The sequence below is a fragment of the Petaurus breviceps genome, unplaced genomic scaffold, assembly GCF_028583685.1.
Source record: "Petaurus breviceps papuanus isolate PSGF00001 unplaced genomic scaffold, PetGlider_PUasm1.0 98, whole genome shotgun sequence".
Classification (NCBI taxonomy): domain Eukaryota; kingdom Metazoa; phylum Chordata; class Mammalia; order Diprotodontia; family Petauridae; genus Petaurus; species Petaurus breviceps.
The window spans coordinates 31,255,260-31,268,428 of record NW_027187460.1 but is presented as its reverse complement, the minus strand read 5'-3'; the positions used below and the strand labels follow the sequence as shown (position 1 = coordinate 31,268,428).

The 13,169-nt window shown below is 39.8% G+C and overlaps 1 protein-coding gene across 4 annotated transcripts in view; it reads right to left on the bottom strand.

Moving 5' to 3' along the window:
• Positions 1–13,169, bottom strand: part of DERL1 (derlin 1) — a 65,055-nt gene that overhangs the window by 27,284 nt on the left and 24,602 nt on the right. For all 4 annotated transcript variants that reach the window (XM_069081055.1, XM_069081058.1, XM_069081059.1 and 1 more), the window contains exons 3-7: positions 9,983–10,047; positions 8,667–8,693; positions 7,467–7,562; positions 6,333–6,385; positions 1,850–1,960 (exon numbers count right to left, since the gene is read on the bottom strand). In XM_069081055.1, coding sequence (XP_068937156.1) covers positions 1,850–1,960; positions 6,333–6,385; positions 7,467–7,562; positions 8,667–8,693; positions 9,983–10,047 — 352 coding nt within the window. The remainder of the gene's footprint in view (positions 1–1,849; positions 1,961–6,332; positions 6,386–7,466; positions 7,563–8,666; positions 8,694–9,982; positions 10,048–13,169) is intronic.

The following is a 13,169-nucleotide window of genomic DNA, read 5'->3' as shown; positions in this document are numbered from 1 at the left end:
GTGACTTGCCCAAGGTTATACAGGTAGATTAAGTATCAGAGTCATGATTTAAACCAAGGTCCCCCAATTCCAAATGCAGTCACACTCTTCCCTTGAGCATGAACTGGGGCTTCCCCAAACTTTAGAAAAACAGCTGCACAGGAAGAGGCCACAACTATGTATTCCCAGGGCTTAGTATGGTTCCTGGCATGTAAACCTTTAACAAATGCTTGTGGATCTATCAGGATTTTAGAGCAGGAAGAAGATGGGCACAATGATGCCATCAGCACGTTTTCTTCTCAGTGAGGGCCTTGACATCCTACCACAGCCTAAGAGGACCTTTCAGAAACCTCCTCATACTAACTGATTTTGTTATTATTACTTGTTACTGCTAAAAAATGTAAGAATTGGGGCATATAAATGATATGTAGCTAAGGGGCTCAGGTCAATAAAGTGTTTTTAGCATAGGTTAAAAGCATTCAATAATTCCTTCTACACGCTCCCTAGCACTTTCCTTTAACCTGGATTCTTCCCTCTGGGGTTCTGACCTCTCTATTTTCCCCTCCATACCTAGAGGGAGATGCTGCTAATCAGATTTAAGATCCCTTTAGGTCTCTTCCTGGATTCAGCCCAGGGTAGCACTGCCTTCCCCCTATGGACTGACCATCAGAATTACCTCACAATATTCTCATTCCAGGATTCACAACAGAGGCAGTGCCTTACAAATAGGGTGAACATTAAACAGTTCATTCTCTAGTTGGCATTTAGAAGATAAAATATATTTTTCAACAGAAATAAAGTTAGTGAAATAGTGATTAATTTAAATTCAAACAGATTCCATGTGCCTCCTATGTGTCAAGCACTTAACCTACATAAGTCACAATAAACCTGAAGCACAGTAAAGTACTCTCACCCCTGTCTCTAATGTGATTTCTACAGTAAAAGTCAGGTATGGTATCATGGGGAGAGAAAGGTGTTAGGGATGTACTTCTGAATACTCTCTGCATCTACTTAAGAGAAGGTGCCTTTCCTATTATTAATGTAATTTACTTTCTTGAGCCAATCACAACCTCAGGTGTTTAGAAATGAGGGTAGGGGCAGCTAGGTGGTACAGTGAATAGAGTACCGGCCCTGGAGTCAGGAGGACCTGAGTTCAAATCCAGCCTTGGACACTTGACACACTTACTAGCTGTGTGACTTTGGAAGGCCCAACTGCCTTCCAAAAAGCAAAAAAAAGAAAAAAAAATTAGATGTTAATAGCAACCCACTCTGATTTCCAAATAGTGTTATTCCAAATGGCAGGTATTCAAAAAACTTAAGAGTGGACACAATGTTGGAATGAGAATCAAGCAAACCATCTCTGCAACAACCCTGTGACCTTGGGCAAATTGCTCAAACTTTTAGCTACAGTTTCCTTATTTGTAAACTGAGGAGGAGACAGGACTAGATGATTGCTATCCAGTTGTGGAGATCTAAGACTCCGTGGTATTACGTAAATACAGAGTAACACAGACAATGTCAACCCTCTCTCTAGGGAAGCAAGCTGCCCTTAAATTCAGTTACTTTGTTGGGCAGGGGGTATTTTTTCCAACTTCACTAATTCTGTGGGAATTAGTGTTTCATAGATCAATGGCCTAGTCATTTACAGACCTATGGAAGGATCAGAGAATTAGGAATTGAGACCTGTCCTTAATTACACTTGCCTTCCCACTAATTCTGTGATCCTTCTCAAGTAATTTACTGTCTCTGCCTCAGATTTCTTCTCCCAAAGAGAAGTTAATTCCTATCCTATTTAGCTCACAGAGAAGCTGGCAGGATTGGTGAAAGATAGGTGATAACAATTAAAATGGAAAAAAAGAAAACTACTCACAGACACTGAGGTGTAGACAGAAAAGTTCTTCCTCCCAAATCCATTGGGTATTTGAACATTAAGAAGTAGTATAGATGTCCAACAAGATTTCCTATCAGCTCATTGATAACCCTGAAAAAGAAAAGTCACATTCTACAGGAACTTTGCAAACAATGAAAGGTTTTGAATCTTTACAATAATAAGGAGGAGGACAATACAGCTAACATTTACATAATGCTTTACAGTTTTAAAAGCATTTTATATACATTATCTCATTTGAGCCTCACAACAATCCTGTGAGGTTAAGTGCTATTATCACTCCCATTCTACAGAAAAGGAAACTGAGGCTGGGAGAGGCTGTGACCTGCCAGGATCACAGAGTTAGTTTAGTGTCAGAAGCAGGATCTGAATGCAGGTCTTCCTGACCCCAAGGCCAGCACCCTATGAACTATGTTCCCATGAAGGATCAGCAACAATGTCCTGTACTGTGGCTCATGAAGTGACCAAGCCCCAGGGACTGCAGAAGAATTCTATGAGCCTATGCTCCTATAAGCAATTTCAGTGATGGGCAGGGAAAATTTAGCCCTGCATTAGTCTGTTATTTGAAATTCTTCCATGGCCATTAGTCTCAACTATTCACTACAGCTCATACTCTGTGCTAAATACTTTGCTGGCCAAAGGGGAAACAGACCCTGACTTCAAGTTTATACTCAATTGAGAGGAACAGCAGGTACACAGATGAGAAGGTACAAAAATATATAAGAAGTAAATAAAAGGTATTGGGTAGGGAAGTAGGTAAGAATGGCTTTGTGTAGAAATTTGCCACCAAAGCAAAGCCTTAAAAAGGACCTAGGAGGCAGAGAATTTCAGGCACCATGAAGCCTGTGCCAAAGCACAAAGAGGAGATGGAATGCTGTGTAAAGGCAACATCAAAAGTCAGCCCACTTGGCCAGACCATGGTGGGGCAAGGTAGGAGGAAGAAGGAAAGAGAAAGATAAAAAAATAGTGAGATCAAACTAGAAATACAAATTGGAGTCAAACTGTGAAGGTTTATGTATGCCAAACAGAAGACTCTGTATCTTATTCTAAAAGTAAGAGCTAAGTTTGAGGAGCAAAAGAGTAACTTGTTCATATTTGAGCTTTAGGCCTACCAATACAGCCACCATGTGGAGTATGAATTGGGGAAGACAGAGACTGGAAGTAGGGAGAAGAGGGGGTCAATTAGGAGAAGTCCAGACAAGACACTACAAAAGCCTGAATAAGGGTAATGGGTAGACACAAGATGTTGTGGAGTTGGAATCAACAGACTGGAAATGGGGAATGTCTTTTTTGTATGTTTGTTTGGTTCAAATGGATTTTTTTTTAAATTAAGTTTATTATTTCTTTTCTTTTTTAAAAAATAGTTTTATTCATTTTGTTAAAAATTTCCAATTACATTATAAAATTTTAAACAATCATTTTTTAAAATTGCATTCCAAATTCTCTCCCTCCTTCCTGCCCTTCCCCCATCCTTGAGACGGCAAGCAATTTGATATGGATTATACCGTGTTTCCCCGAAAATAAGCCCTCCCCTTACTGTGTAAGATTCCTCGAAAATAAGCCCTCCCCCGAAAATAAGCCCTATTGAGATTGCTACTGTAGTGAAGGTGATCCCCTGCTCTACATGCTACATTACGGTACCCTCTGTATGCACCGTCCCTCCCCCGGGAAACGCACGCTGTGCTCTGAGCTGCATCCAATCAGAGCTGCAGTAGTTAACGCGTCATCCTGTTCTTCCCCAGTGATTTGCTTATTGAATAAAGGTACATTTTTTTGTTCACATTTACCTGTTTATTAAAATTGCTGTCAATGTTCATTAAAATAAGCCCTCCCCTGGAAATAAGCCCTCTGGTGTTTTTCTGTCCAAAAAATATAATAAGTCAGTGTCTTATTATCGGGGAAACACGGTACATATGCAGTCATGCAAAACAGGGAAATGTGAAGGAAAAACTTATGATTCCCAGGCTGCTGCTAGCCTAGGTGACCAAAAAGATGACAAATAGTCAAAAGAAACAGAACACTAAAGAAAAGCAGGGGCGAAGATGAGCTCCATTTAGGACATGCTGCACGTGAGACACCCTCTGGACTATCTGAGGTGAAATGTCTGCTAGACAACTGGCAGCATAGGGATAGAAAGTCAAGAGAAATAAGACTTTGGAACCATCTACACAGAGCTGACAAATGATTTCCATGGGAGCTATTGAGATCTTCAATAAAGAAAACATAGAGAAAGAAGAGAGGAGGGCCCAGAACAGAGCCCAGGAGGGGTATACCCCTGATGGAACAGAACAATGATGACGATGATGATGATGATCCAGCAGAGAAGACTAAGAACTGATCAGACAGACAGGGAGGAAGAGAACTAAGGAAGAACAGCATCATGAAAACCCAGGGGGAAAAGAATATCTAGGAAGTCAATAGTGATGGGCAATGAAGAGATCAAGGGTGAGTACTCAGCAAAGGACATTGGATTTAGGGACTGAGATACCTTCGGAAGCCTGGAAGAGATCTTTTTCATAGCATCAGAGATCCGGATCTGGATTTAGTCAAGAAGTAGGACTGAAAGCCAGATTTCCTAAGGGGCTAGAAAGTGAATGGGAGATGAGAATATAAAGGAACTTAGTGTAAACTGCTTTATCTAGAAGTTTGAAAAGAAGGTGAGAATGGTAGCTTGAGGGGATGACTGAATCGAGTGAAAGTGTGGTTTTGCTTTTAAACACCTAAAGGAGGGGATGGGATGAAAGACCCAAAATGAGAAGTTAGACTTGGCAAAAAGAAAGCCTAGCTCTTCAGAGACCACAGAAAAAAATGGAGCAAATAGGAGATGATGTCAAGGGGTTCTGAGGTATGGAATCAAGGAAGAGAGAGAATTCCAACTACCATTATGATCCTAACTTTGTCAAAAAGAAAAGGGTGTCGGGGCGGCTAGGTGGTGCAGTGAGTAGAATGCCAGCCCTGGAGTCAGGAGAACCCAAGTTCGAATCCGGTCTCAGACAGTTCTCTCACACACACACACACACACACACACACACACACGCCATGTGACCTTGGGCAAGTTACTTAACCCCAATTGCCCTCCAAAAAAGCAAAAAAAAAAAAAGGTGGCAGGAAAGGTTAGTGGGAAGTCCTGTTTGCAGTTTATTCTCTAAAACATTAATCTGATGGATGACGAAGGCACCTGACTATACTTACAAAGGGAAATTTGTCCTCTATTAGGCATCCCTACACTAAATATTTTCTCTTTTCATTTCTTCCATAACCCTACATTTAGAAATCTCTATATTTAACATTGTAGAGATCACAATCTCTCTGCTCTCCCCCAACAGCCAGATCTGAAGTGTCTATTTTGAAGTTTATCGTGCTTATTATAGGCAGTCAGTCAATAACCACAACTATGCCTAGGTAGCTGTTCATCAAATGGGGTTCTTCTCTCCTGTTTTATCGATGTGTTTTGGAAGAGCAGTTTCCTTTCCCAGGTTCTATGTGCACAAATTGCTTCCATGATTAGCTGTCTCAGTTCGCTAATATTCAGTAGATTCAACCCTAACAATGTATTAGGTGACAGAACTGACATCCTGCCTACTGGAATCATTTAAAACCAGATAATACTTCACAGAAATAAAGAATTCTTAGAATGTAAAGCTTCTTGAGGGCAAGGATTATTTCCTTTTCATCTTTTTATCACCAGTGTGCCTGGTATGTAGTAAGAGCTTAATAAAAGCTTAATGAATGCTGAACACTCTTTCCACTTAGCTTATTTCCACCTACTTACATTCTCTATTAAATTTTAACAGAATAACATTTTTATCCCCACTAGTACAAATTTGGTATAAATCCATACTAACACACAGGAAAACAAGGAAAGTATATTCAGATGGAAGGACTCTGAAATTTGGTCTCATAGGCAAACTCTGACAGAATTTTCCTGTACTTTAAAAATTATTTCCACTTCAGATGACAAATTCCACCTAGAAAAAAAACTTGCACTTCTGTGACTGGAATGATCTCAGCATAAGAGTTTCCTAAGTATTTTAAGATTATTGCAGACAAAATTAATCATTTTAGTTAGAATATTTAAAGATTAAATCCCTGAGGGACAGTCAATCCATATGCAATTTTAGATATTTACCAACTCGATCTGAAAAATTAATACATGAAGAAACACTGCATAAAGAAAAAGGTCAAAGACACTTTCTACCATGACTTAAATATGCTATCCAACAATAATGAGTTATCAAAATAGTAACCATTTCATAACCTAAGTCCTTAGCACCCTGGGATTCAATAAGCTGCAACAATAAGGAACAGAAGTATATTACGTTAGTGCAATGCAGTTATTTGTTCATAGGAATAGCAGAACATTCCAAGCTAGCATTCTCTATTTTAATATTTCTGAAGACAGAAAGGAGAATAAAGGGGAGAAGATTATTAAGTTCCCAAAGAAACAAAATATAATAATACTTACGATCCTCCAATAATGTAGTTGAATACAAGAATGACCCAAGGCAAGTAACAGGCCTAGAAAGAAATATACAAACAGATGAGTATTAGGCTAACACCTCATTAAGTCATGAAAAGCAGGAATGGCACTCTACAAAAACTTTTGTGAGGACAACAATCACTTCTAACCTCTTCACATAAGAGAAAGATCATATATGTACATTATCTTGAAACAGGCCATGTATATACATAACTTTTAAACCTCATGGCTATGGTTTATTATTGTTGTTGTTTCTAACTAGGGAGAAAGGGAGTGGAAGTCCAAAAAGCACCTTTCATTTGTTCATTACATAAGCTGCCTGTGAGGCGGTGGCCTGGGGCAGGCATTATTGCTACTTGTACATCAGAATGGTGAAGTGACTCATCTTGTCCCAGAATATCAGAAGCCAGAGGAGCTGGGATCTGAGCCCCAATGTGACTCTTTACTGGCCCACACTGTCTCATCTGGAAAGCCCCCTTCATCTCTTGGCTTGTAGGTGTTGTTTACAGTACACTTTGTACTTTTCAATGGAGATGCTGTTCACTGGCCTAAAACAAACCATTTCTATCATGAACTAACTATACAAATTCAGCAAGGCATCTAGCAACTCGGATCCTCAGTTTCTTCAATTGTAGAAAACAAAGCAATTTGAATGTTTCTATCACATAGCTGAGTAGAAACGAAAGCATACCCATTTCAATCATTCATTCCATGGGTAGGCCTGAAACTCACACAACTATACTCAAATGAAACAGGAGACGGGAAAAGCTCAAAAATAGGATTTTCAATAATGAAGCATTTCCTCCTACCTGACTTCAACAAGAAAAAACTCTCCTGCTTCAGACAAATTGACCTTTTTGTGAGGTAAAGCACCCACCACCTTTTGCTCCAACAGGTGTTACCCATATTAAAATAGCATAGGAGTTCAGACAAGGTTAGTCTTTTTAAGCAGACTAAATAAATAAAAACTCAGCCCCTAGAGCTGCCTGTAGTATATTGCTCTGCAGTGACCTCTTCTGGAGGAGCCAGAAACTGGATCTTGGAGCTGAAGAAAAGAAGGCTGTGAGCCCTCCATCCAGAGGGGTGAAGGAAGATGACTTTCATCTCTGGAGAATGTACCTTAAATCGTGTTCCAAACCAAAATGATACAATCATTTCTCTGTTCAGCTGGGCCCAGACATAGAGTACTGACATGATCAAAGGAATCATCAGCAACTGCAAAAGAAATCACACATGTAAGGCCAAGTGAAGCAACAGACTTACAAAGAAATCCTATCCAGATAGAACTGAACCTGACAAGACAACCAAGCACCTCAGTGTGGTACTATTCTTGATGGACATAAAAAGGAAAATGAGGAAACATACACCCTAAACTGGAATAGGAAGGGGGAAAAGGAACATGATCCAAATCTAGTAAGTTTTACATTTAGGCTATGCAAGCCATTGTCTTTTTTTTTTTTAAGTTTATAAATAAGCACCTGATCATCAGTCAATCAATTAAGCATTTATTATGTACCTACTATGTGCCAGGCACTGTGCTGAGTGCTGGGAGAAAGGAAAAAACAAAGAAAGAGAGGAAAAAAACCCAGTCCCTGATCTCAAGGAGTTCCCAGTCTAATGAGGGAGACACAAAAACTATGTACAAGCAAGATGTATACAGCATAAACTGAAAATAATCAAATAGCCATATGCCTGACAAAAAGTGAAACATGAAAGGGATAAGGAGCTAAAAACACAGTATAACGACTTGTGCGGGGGGGGGGGGGAGGGGGTAATTGAAATCTTGAAATGAATGGATCAATTCCACTAGGCAGATAAAGGTCAGATGCAACACAACCTACCTACTTTCAGATGGATTAGGCAATACACATAAATTAGTCCAATGTATATTTTATTGGACAAGAACCCATGGAGAGAGATAAGCAAAAGAGGAAGTGGGGGAGGGAGGGAGTGGACGACCTGAAACTCACAGCTGGGAAACACACAAGTAATGTGTTAAGATAAAGAAGAAAATGGACATAGGCTTTTTTCCAAAATTCTATTCCTTTTTCCCCCCATTTGAAAGGCATTTAAGAAGCATCATGCCCATTACCTTAAGAGAGCTAACGAAAACACAATGCAAAAGATAGGCAAATAAGTCCCCAAAGCACTGCCTTAAATCACCAATTTTCTCATGTGAAAAGCTTATTCTGAATAAAATATTAATGTTTTAAAACACCATAGCACATACATGTAACACACAAGCAATTCTTCTGATAAAGCAGTTAATATATTAAAAATCTTTGCAAGCCAATATTTATTTTTAATGGAGGTACTTACCTGCATGTCCATTATTAAACCAGTGATCTTAGTTTGTATAGTTAAAGAAAATTGAACAGGAAATAATGTGCATAATCAAATCTGATTTGGTTATCGGTTTTTGGCGGTGGTTGGTGATGTTTTTCAATAAAAGGTTTTCCTTCACAGAATCTGGGTTGGAGGTTTTATGCTGGGGCTTTATCTAGTCCAAGTCATTGCTCTGAAGCATGAAAGTAAAATTAAAAAGCGAAAAACATTTCCCATAGTTCAGTTTGCTTAAAATGTTCAAGCACATACTATATGCTGCCGTAGTCTGGGGTGACTCTTCACATTTTACAACAAATGCCATCAAGAAACAAGCAACTGTAGAAATTAATTGCTTTTACATACAAAACTCAAATCTGCCTAACCTTTGCCCTCCAAGAGTTTCAGCATTTCTCTCTCAGGCAGAGAAGACAAGTGCTCATCCCTCTGGAATAGGGACTGCCAACGCTCCTTGGGGCTGTGCTCATTACTGGACTTCAAAGTGTGGCTGCACTCAGAAAACAACTTTCCAAAAAGAAGAGAGAAAAGACCCAACAGGGCCCTATTTACTGGCTCTCTTCCAAGCTGAAAATGGAAGTTTAAAAGCCCAAAGGCAATTTTTCTTGCTGCCAGCCTCACCAACTCTGCACAGGATCTGAACCAGTGAGTTCCTTCCTTCTGTTGCTCTCACCGTCTGTCATAAGGATTCAGAAGATGGAGGGCCCGGCCTGCTGACAATTCTGTTGATGCAAAGAGCAAATTGGACTCCATGCTGTCCTTTTACCAAGACAGGTTCTTTATTGCAAGGTGGGGCTTAATTACCACTGAGTACCTGAAGCCTAGGGAAACAATGTAGTGACAAAAGGGTTTAGGCTGATTTCAGACTAAATTTCCAAGATAACCACAGTTTTCAAAGCTCCCTTTAGGTACTGCATCTCTTCTTTCTGTAGTCAACGAGCTGTCACGCATGAGAACACAAAGAACAGGAAGCAAGAAGAGGAATGAAACCCACACAAAAATGTGAAAAGTCTCACAAAGGAAATAGTGAGAAAAAACATCTCGGCTCTTCTTAACCCCAGGGATAAGGTTGGATAACCCCAGAGGCTGGATTACCAGCAAGCAGAGACCAACAATGTGCAGGGTTTGATGAAATCTTGGATTTTTAAAACACAAAAGGGAGGGGCTCTTACTTAACCCCAATTGCCTTGCCTTCCCCCCCCCTCCAAAATAAATAAATAAATGAATGAAATGAACAAACAAATAAAGGAGGGGCTCATTCACATGGGCAGTAATGATGAGCAGCAGAAGGATACAACGATGCAAACCCAGTTAAAAAGGAGCATGAACATATAGTCTGCTGGCCTTCCATCAAAAGCCCCTGAAAACAAAAATAAACAAGTTCAGATTTCCTGATCAAGATGTGTCCTGTGGCAAAAATTTAAATAAACAAAATAGCACATTTCCAGTATAAACGAGGGAACAAATGATAATGGTGAAAAACACAATTTCGGGGGGGGGGGGCACCACGGAGGGGAGAAGCTACTGAATAAAATGATAAAGAGCTAACAAAAAACAAGCTTTTCTGACATCTTAAATGATGCCCATATATAAGCCCCCAAACTAAAGTCACTGGAGTAAAGTCGGCGCTGATTTCCCATCTGAATTCCAATATGCTTCTGATGAACTGCCCTGGGACCAAATCCAAAGGTCTCTAAGGATAATCACACTCAATAAGTGTCTCCAAGGGGGACTGCAGGGATGAGAAGTAAGGGCAGACATCAGCCAGCCAGCACTAAGCATGCAGAAGATGCCCTGGACAAAGCCCAGGAGGTCTGGGTTCCTGTCAAAGCTTCACCACTTAATTTGCATGTGACCTCAGAGTTAGTCACTGAACTACTCTGTACCTAAAATCATCTGTTATTTAAAGGGACTGGATTAATGACTGTAAGGTCCCAGGTTTCTTTAAAATTCTATTGACATATGATTATCAATAATTATATTTACATAATACCTATAGTTTACAAAGCATTTTCACGTACAATGTATCATTTACTCCTCAGGACAACCATGTGTGGTAAACAGAAACATTGTGTACATTTTGTAGATCAGAAAACTGAGAATCAGAGTTCAAACACTTGGCCACAATCACAGAGCTAGCAATAACAGTCAGGGCTTGACCCCAGGCCCTCTGCCTATAGCAGACAGCATGCAAGGGTATAACAAAAAGCTAGTGGCCACTTATTAAAAGCAGCATGGCATGGGCCACAGTCATTCCACTGTAACTGGGGCAACATATGATCATAAATCTAAGCAGGATTGTGTTCCTGAAAGTACTACAGAGCAGGAGAAGGGGAGGCGGGGGGGAGGGGGGTTTGACATGTCAAGCAGAGTAAGACAGTAGAAGAAAGAACTGGTCTGAGGGTAAACAACAAAATATTTCTTTAAAAATCTATGAGTTTAGTACACTACACCCCTCAGCCCCAAAAAAATCATTCAATGACCCTTCAAAATCCATGTAATATGCAAATTATGTTATTTGCAAAGTATTTCCAAATGAAAAGAACCATCTTAGTGAAAACATGTAATAAGGAGTTAAAATGTTCCAGATGTCAATCATCTTTTCAAATAGTCATGTCTATAGTGCATTTTGAATGCATTTTGAAAGCATATTGAGTTCTAGAAAATTTCTCTGATGTAGAGAGAGGAGGTGTTATCCCCATTTTATAGAAGAATCAAGAACCAAAGAAAAAAGGAAAAGACTTGCCCAAAGTCACACAGCAAATTAATGTCAGAAACAAGACAAGGCCTGAGAATCTTGTATTTCTAGGCCCGGGTTTATTTCGTGTCACTGGAGTACACACCCAAGCCTGTAATGCCATCTCACAGAAAGAACAGGTGTACAACTCCTCCCCCCACCCCCACATTAAAAATGGTGGTCAAGGCCCAACAGAACAACAGAAGACAAAAGATAGCACTTGCCCCTCCTTGCCCTTCCTTCCACAGGGAGGTATGTCTGCTGAAAAACTTCATTTGTCCCCATCAGCCAATTATATGAAAAGGAACAGTCACTAGCAGGGGGCCTAACATACAGCTAGCACTTAAGATATATGAGTTGAACTAAATTTTATTAGTCCCTGTAATAATAATAATGGCATTTATAGATGGATTTATAGAAGAGCTTAATATTAAGGTCTCACAGTGATGAATCTGAGTGAAATTCCAATTCGATTTCTGAGTGGCTTATAATTTCTATCACACAACTTGACATCTTAGTTACCTGAGTGAATTAAAACTTGCAAATTAACAGGCCTCAAATTGCAATTTCCCATTCAAATCAGAAGTCTCATAAATAAGCAAGCACCCACACATACTGAGCACCTTACAAATTTGGTCAGGCTGGTAAATATTCAGGCAGCAACACCTGGGGCTGATAAAATTACATTAAGTCCAATTTACTGAGTCTAAATAGTATCATGGATAGAGCACTGAACTAGAAGACAGGAACCCTGAGTTCTAGTCCTGACTGTCCTAAAAAAGCTGTGTGGCCTCAATAAGTTACTTAAATATTCTGTGTTCCCATTTCTTCATCTCAAAAATGAAGAGACTGAACAAACTGAACTCTAAACTCTTCTAAGCTCTTCTATCTCAAACTTCCTGTGTGATTTGGTGGGAATTCGTGCTTGCTCAATGATATTTGTGGAGAGTCAGCTTCCAATTATCCATGCAAATAAATACATAGGGCACAACTGCAAAAAAACCAGACATTCAACACATTTGGCCTTGAAATACATAATATTTTTCCCATGGATATAATTATGTGTAGTTTTGATTAATATTAAAAACCAGTTTGCATTCCCTGGGAAAATAGTGGCTGGCTAAGCTGAGGTGGGCTCAAACAAGCCTCAAACACTAGGGAAAGTCAGCCTGGAACTAAAAATTGGCCACTGATAATCTACCTAGATGACATTTAAGCACTGAAATCCAGAGTACAGATTTAGGGTAGGAAAAGCCCTCACAAGTCATCCAAAAAGACTATTTCATTAGGGGAAGCAATATGCTCAGAGAGTATGTGCCTGAGGGGGGGATGCCATATGACTGCAGTCTCTGGCTCAACACTGACATTCAGGAGACCTTCTGCAATCAAAGAGCTGTGCAACCTTGGGCAAGTTACTTAGCCTCTCTCTGAGGTTTCCTCATATATAAAACAAGAATCTGGATGAGTCGGAAGCTCTTTCCCAAAGGTAAAATCTATGAAAGAATATACATACCGTGTTTCCCCGATAATAAGACACTGTCTTATTATATTTTTTGGACAGAAAAACACCAGAGGGCTTATTTTCAGGGGAGGGCTTATTTTAATGAACATTGACAGCAATTTTAATAAACAGGTAAATGTGAACAAAAAAATGTACCTTTATTCAATAAGCAAATCACTGGGGAAGAACAGGATGACGCGCTCACTGCTGCAGCTCTGATTGGATGCAGCTCGGAGCGCGGCGT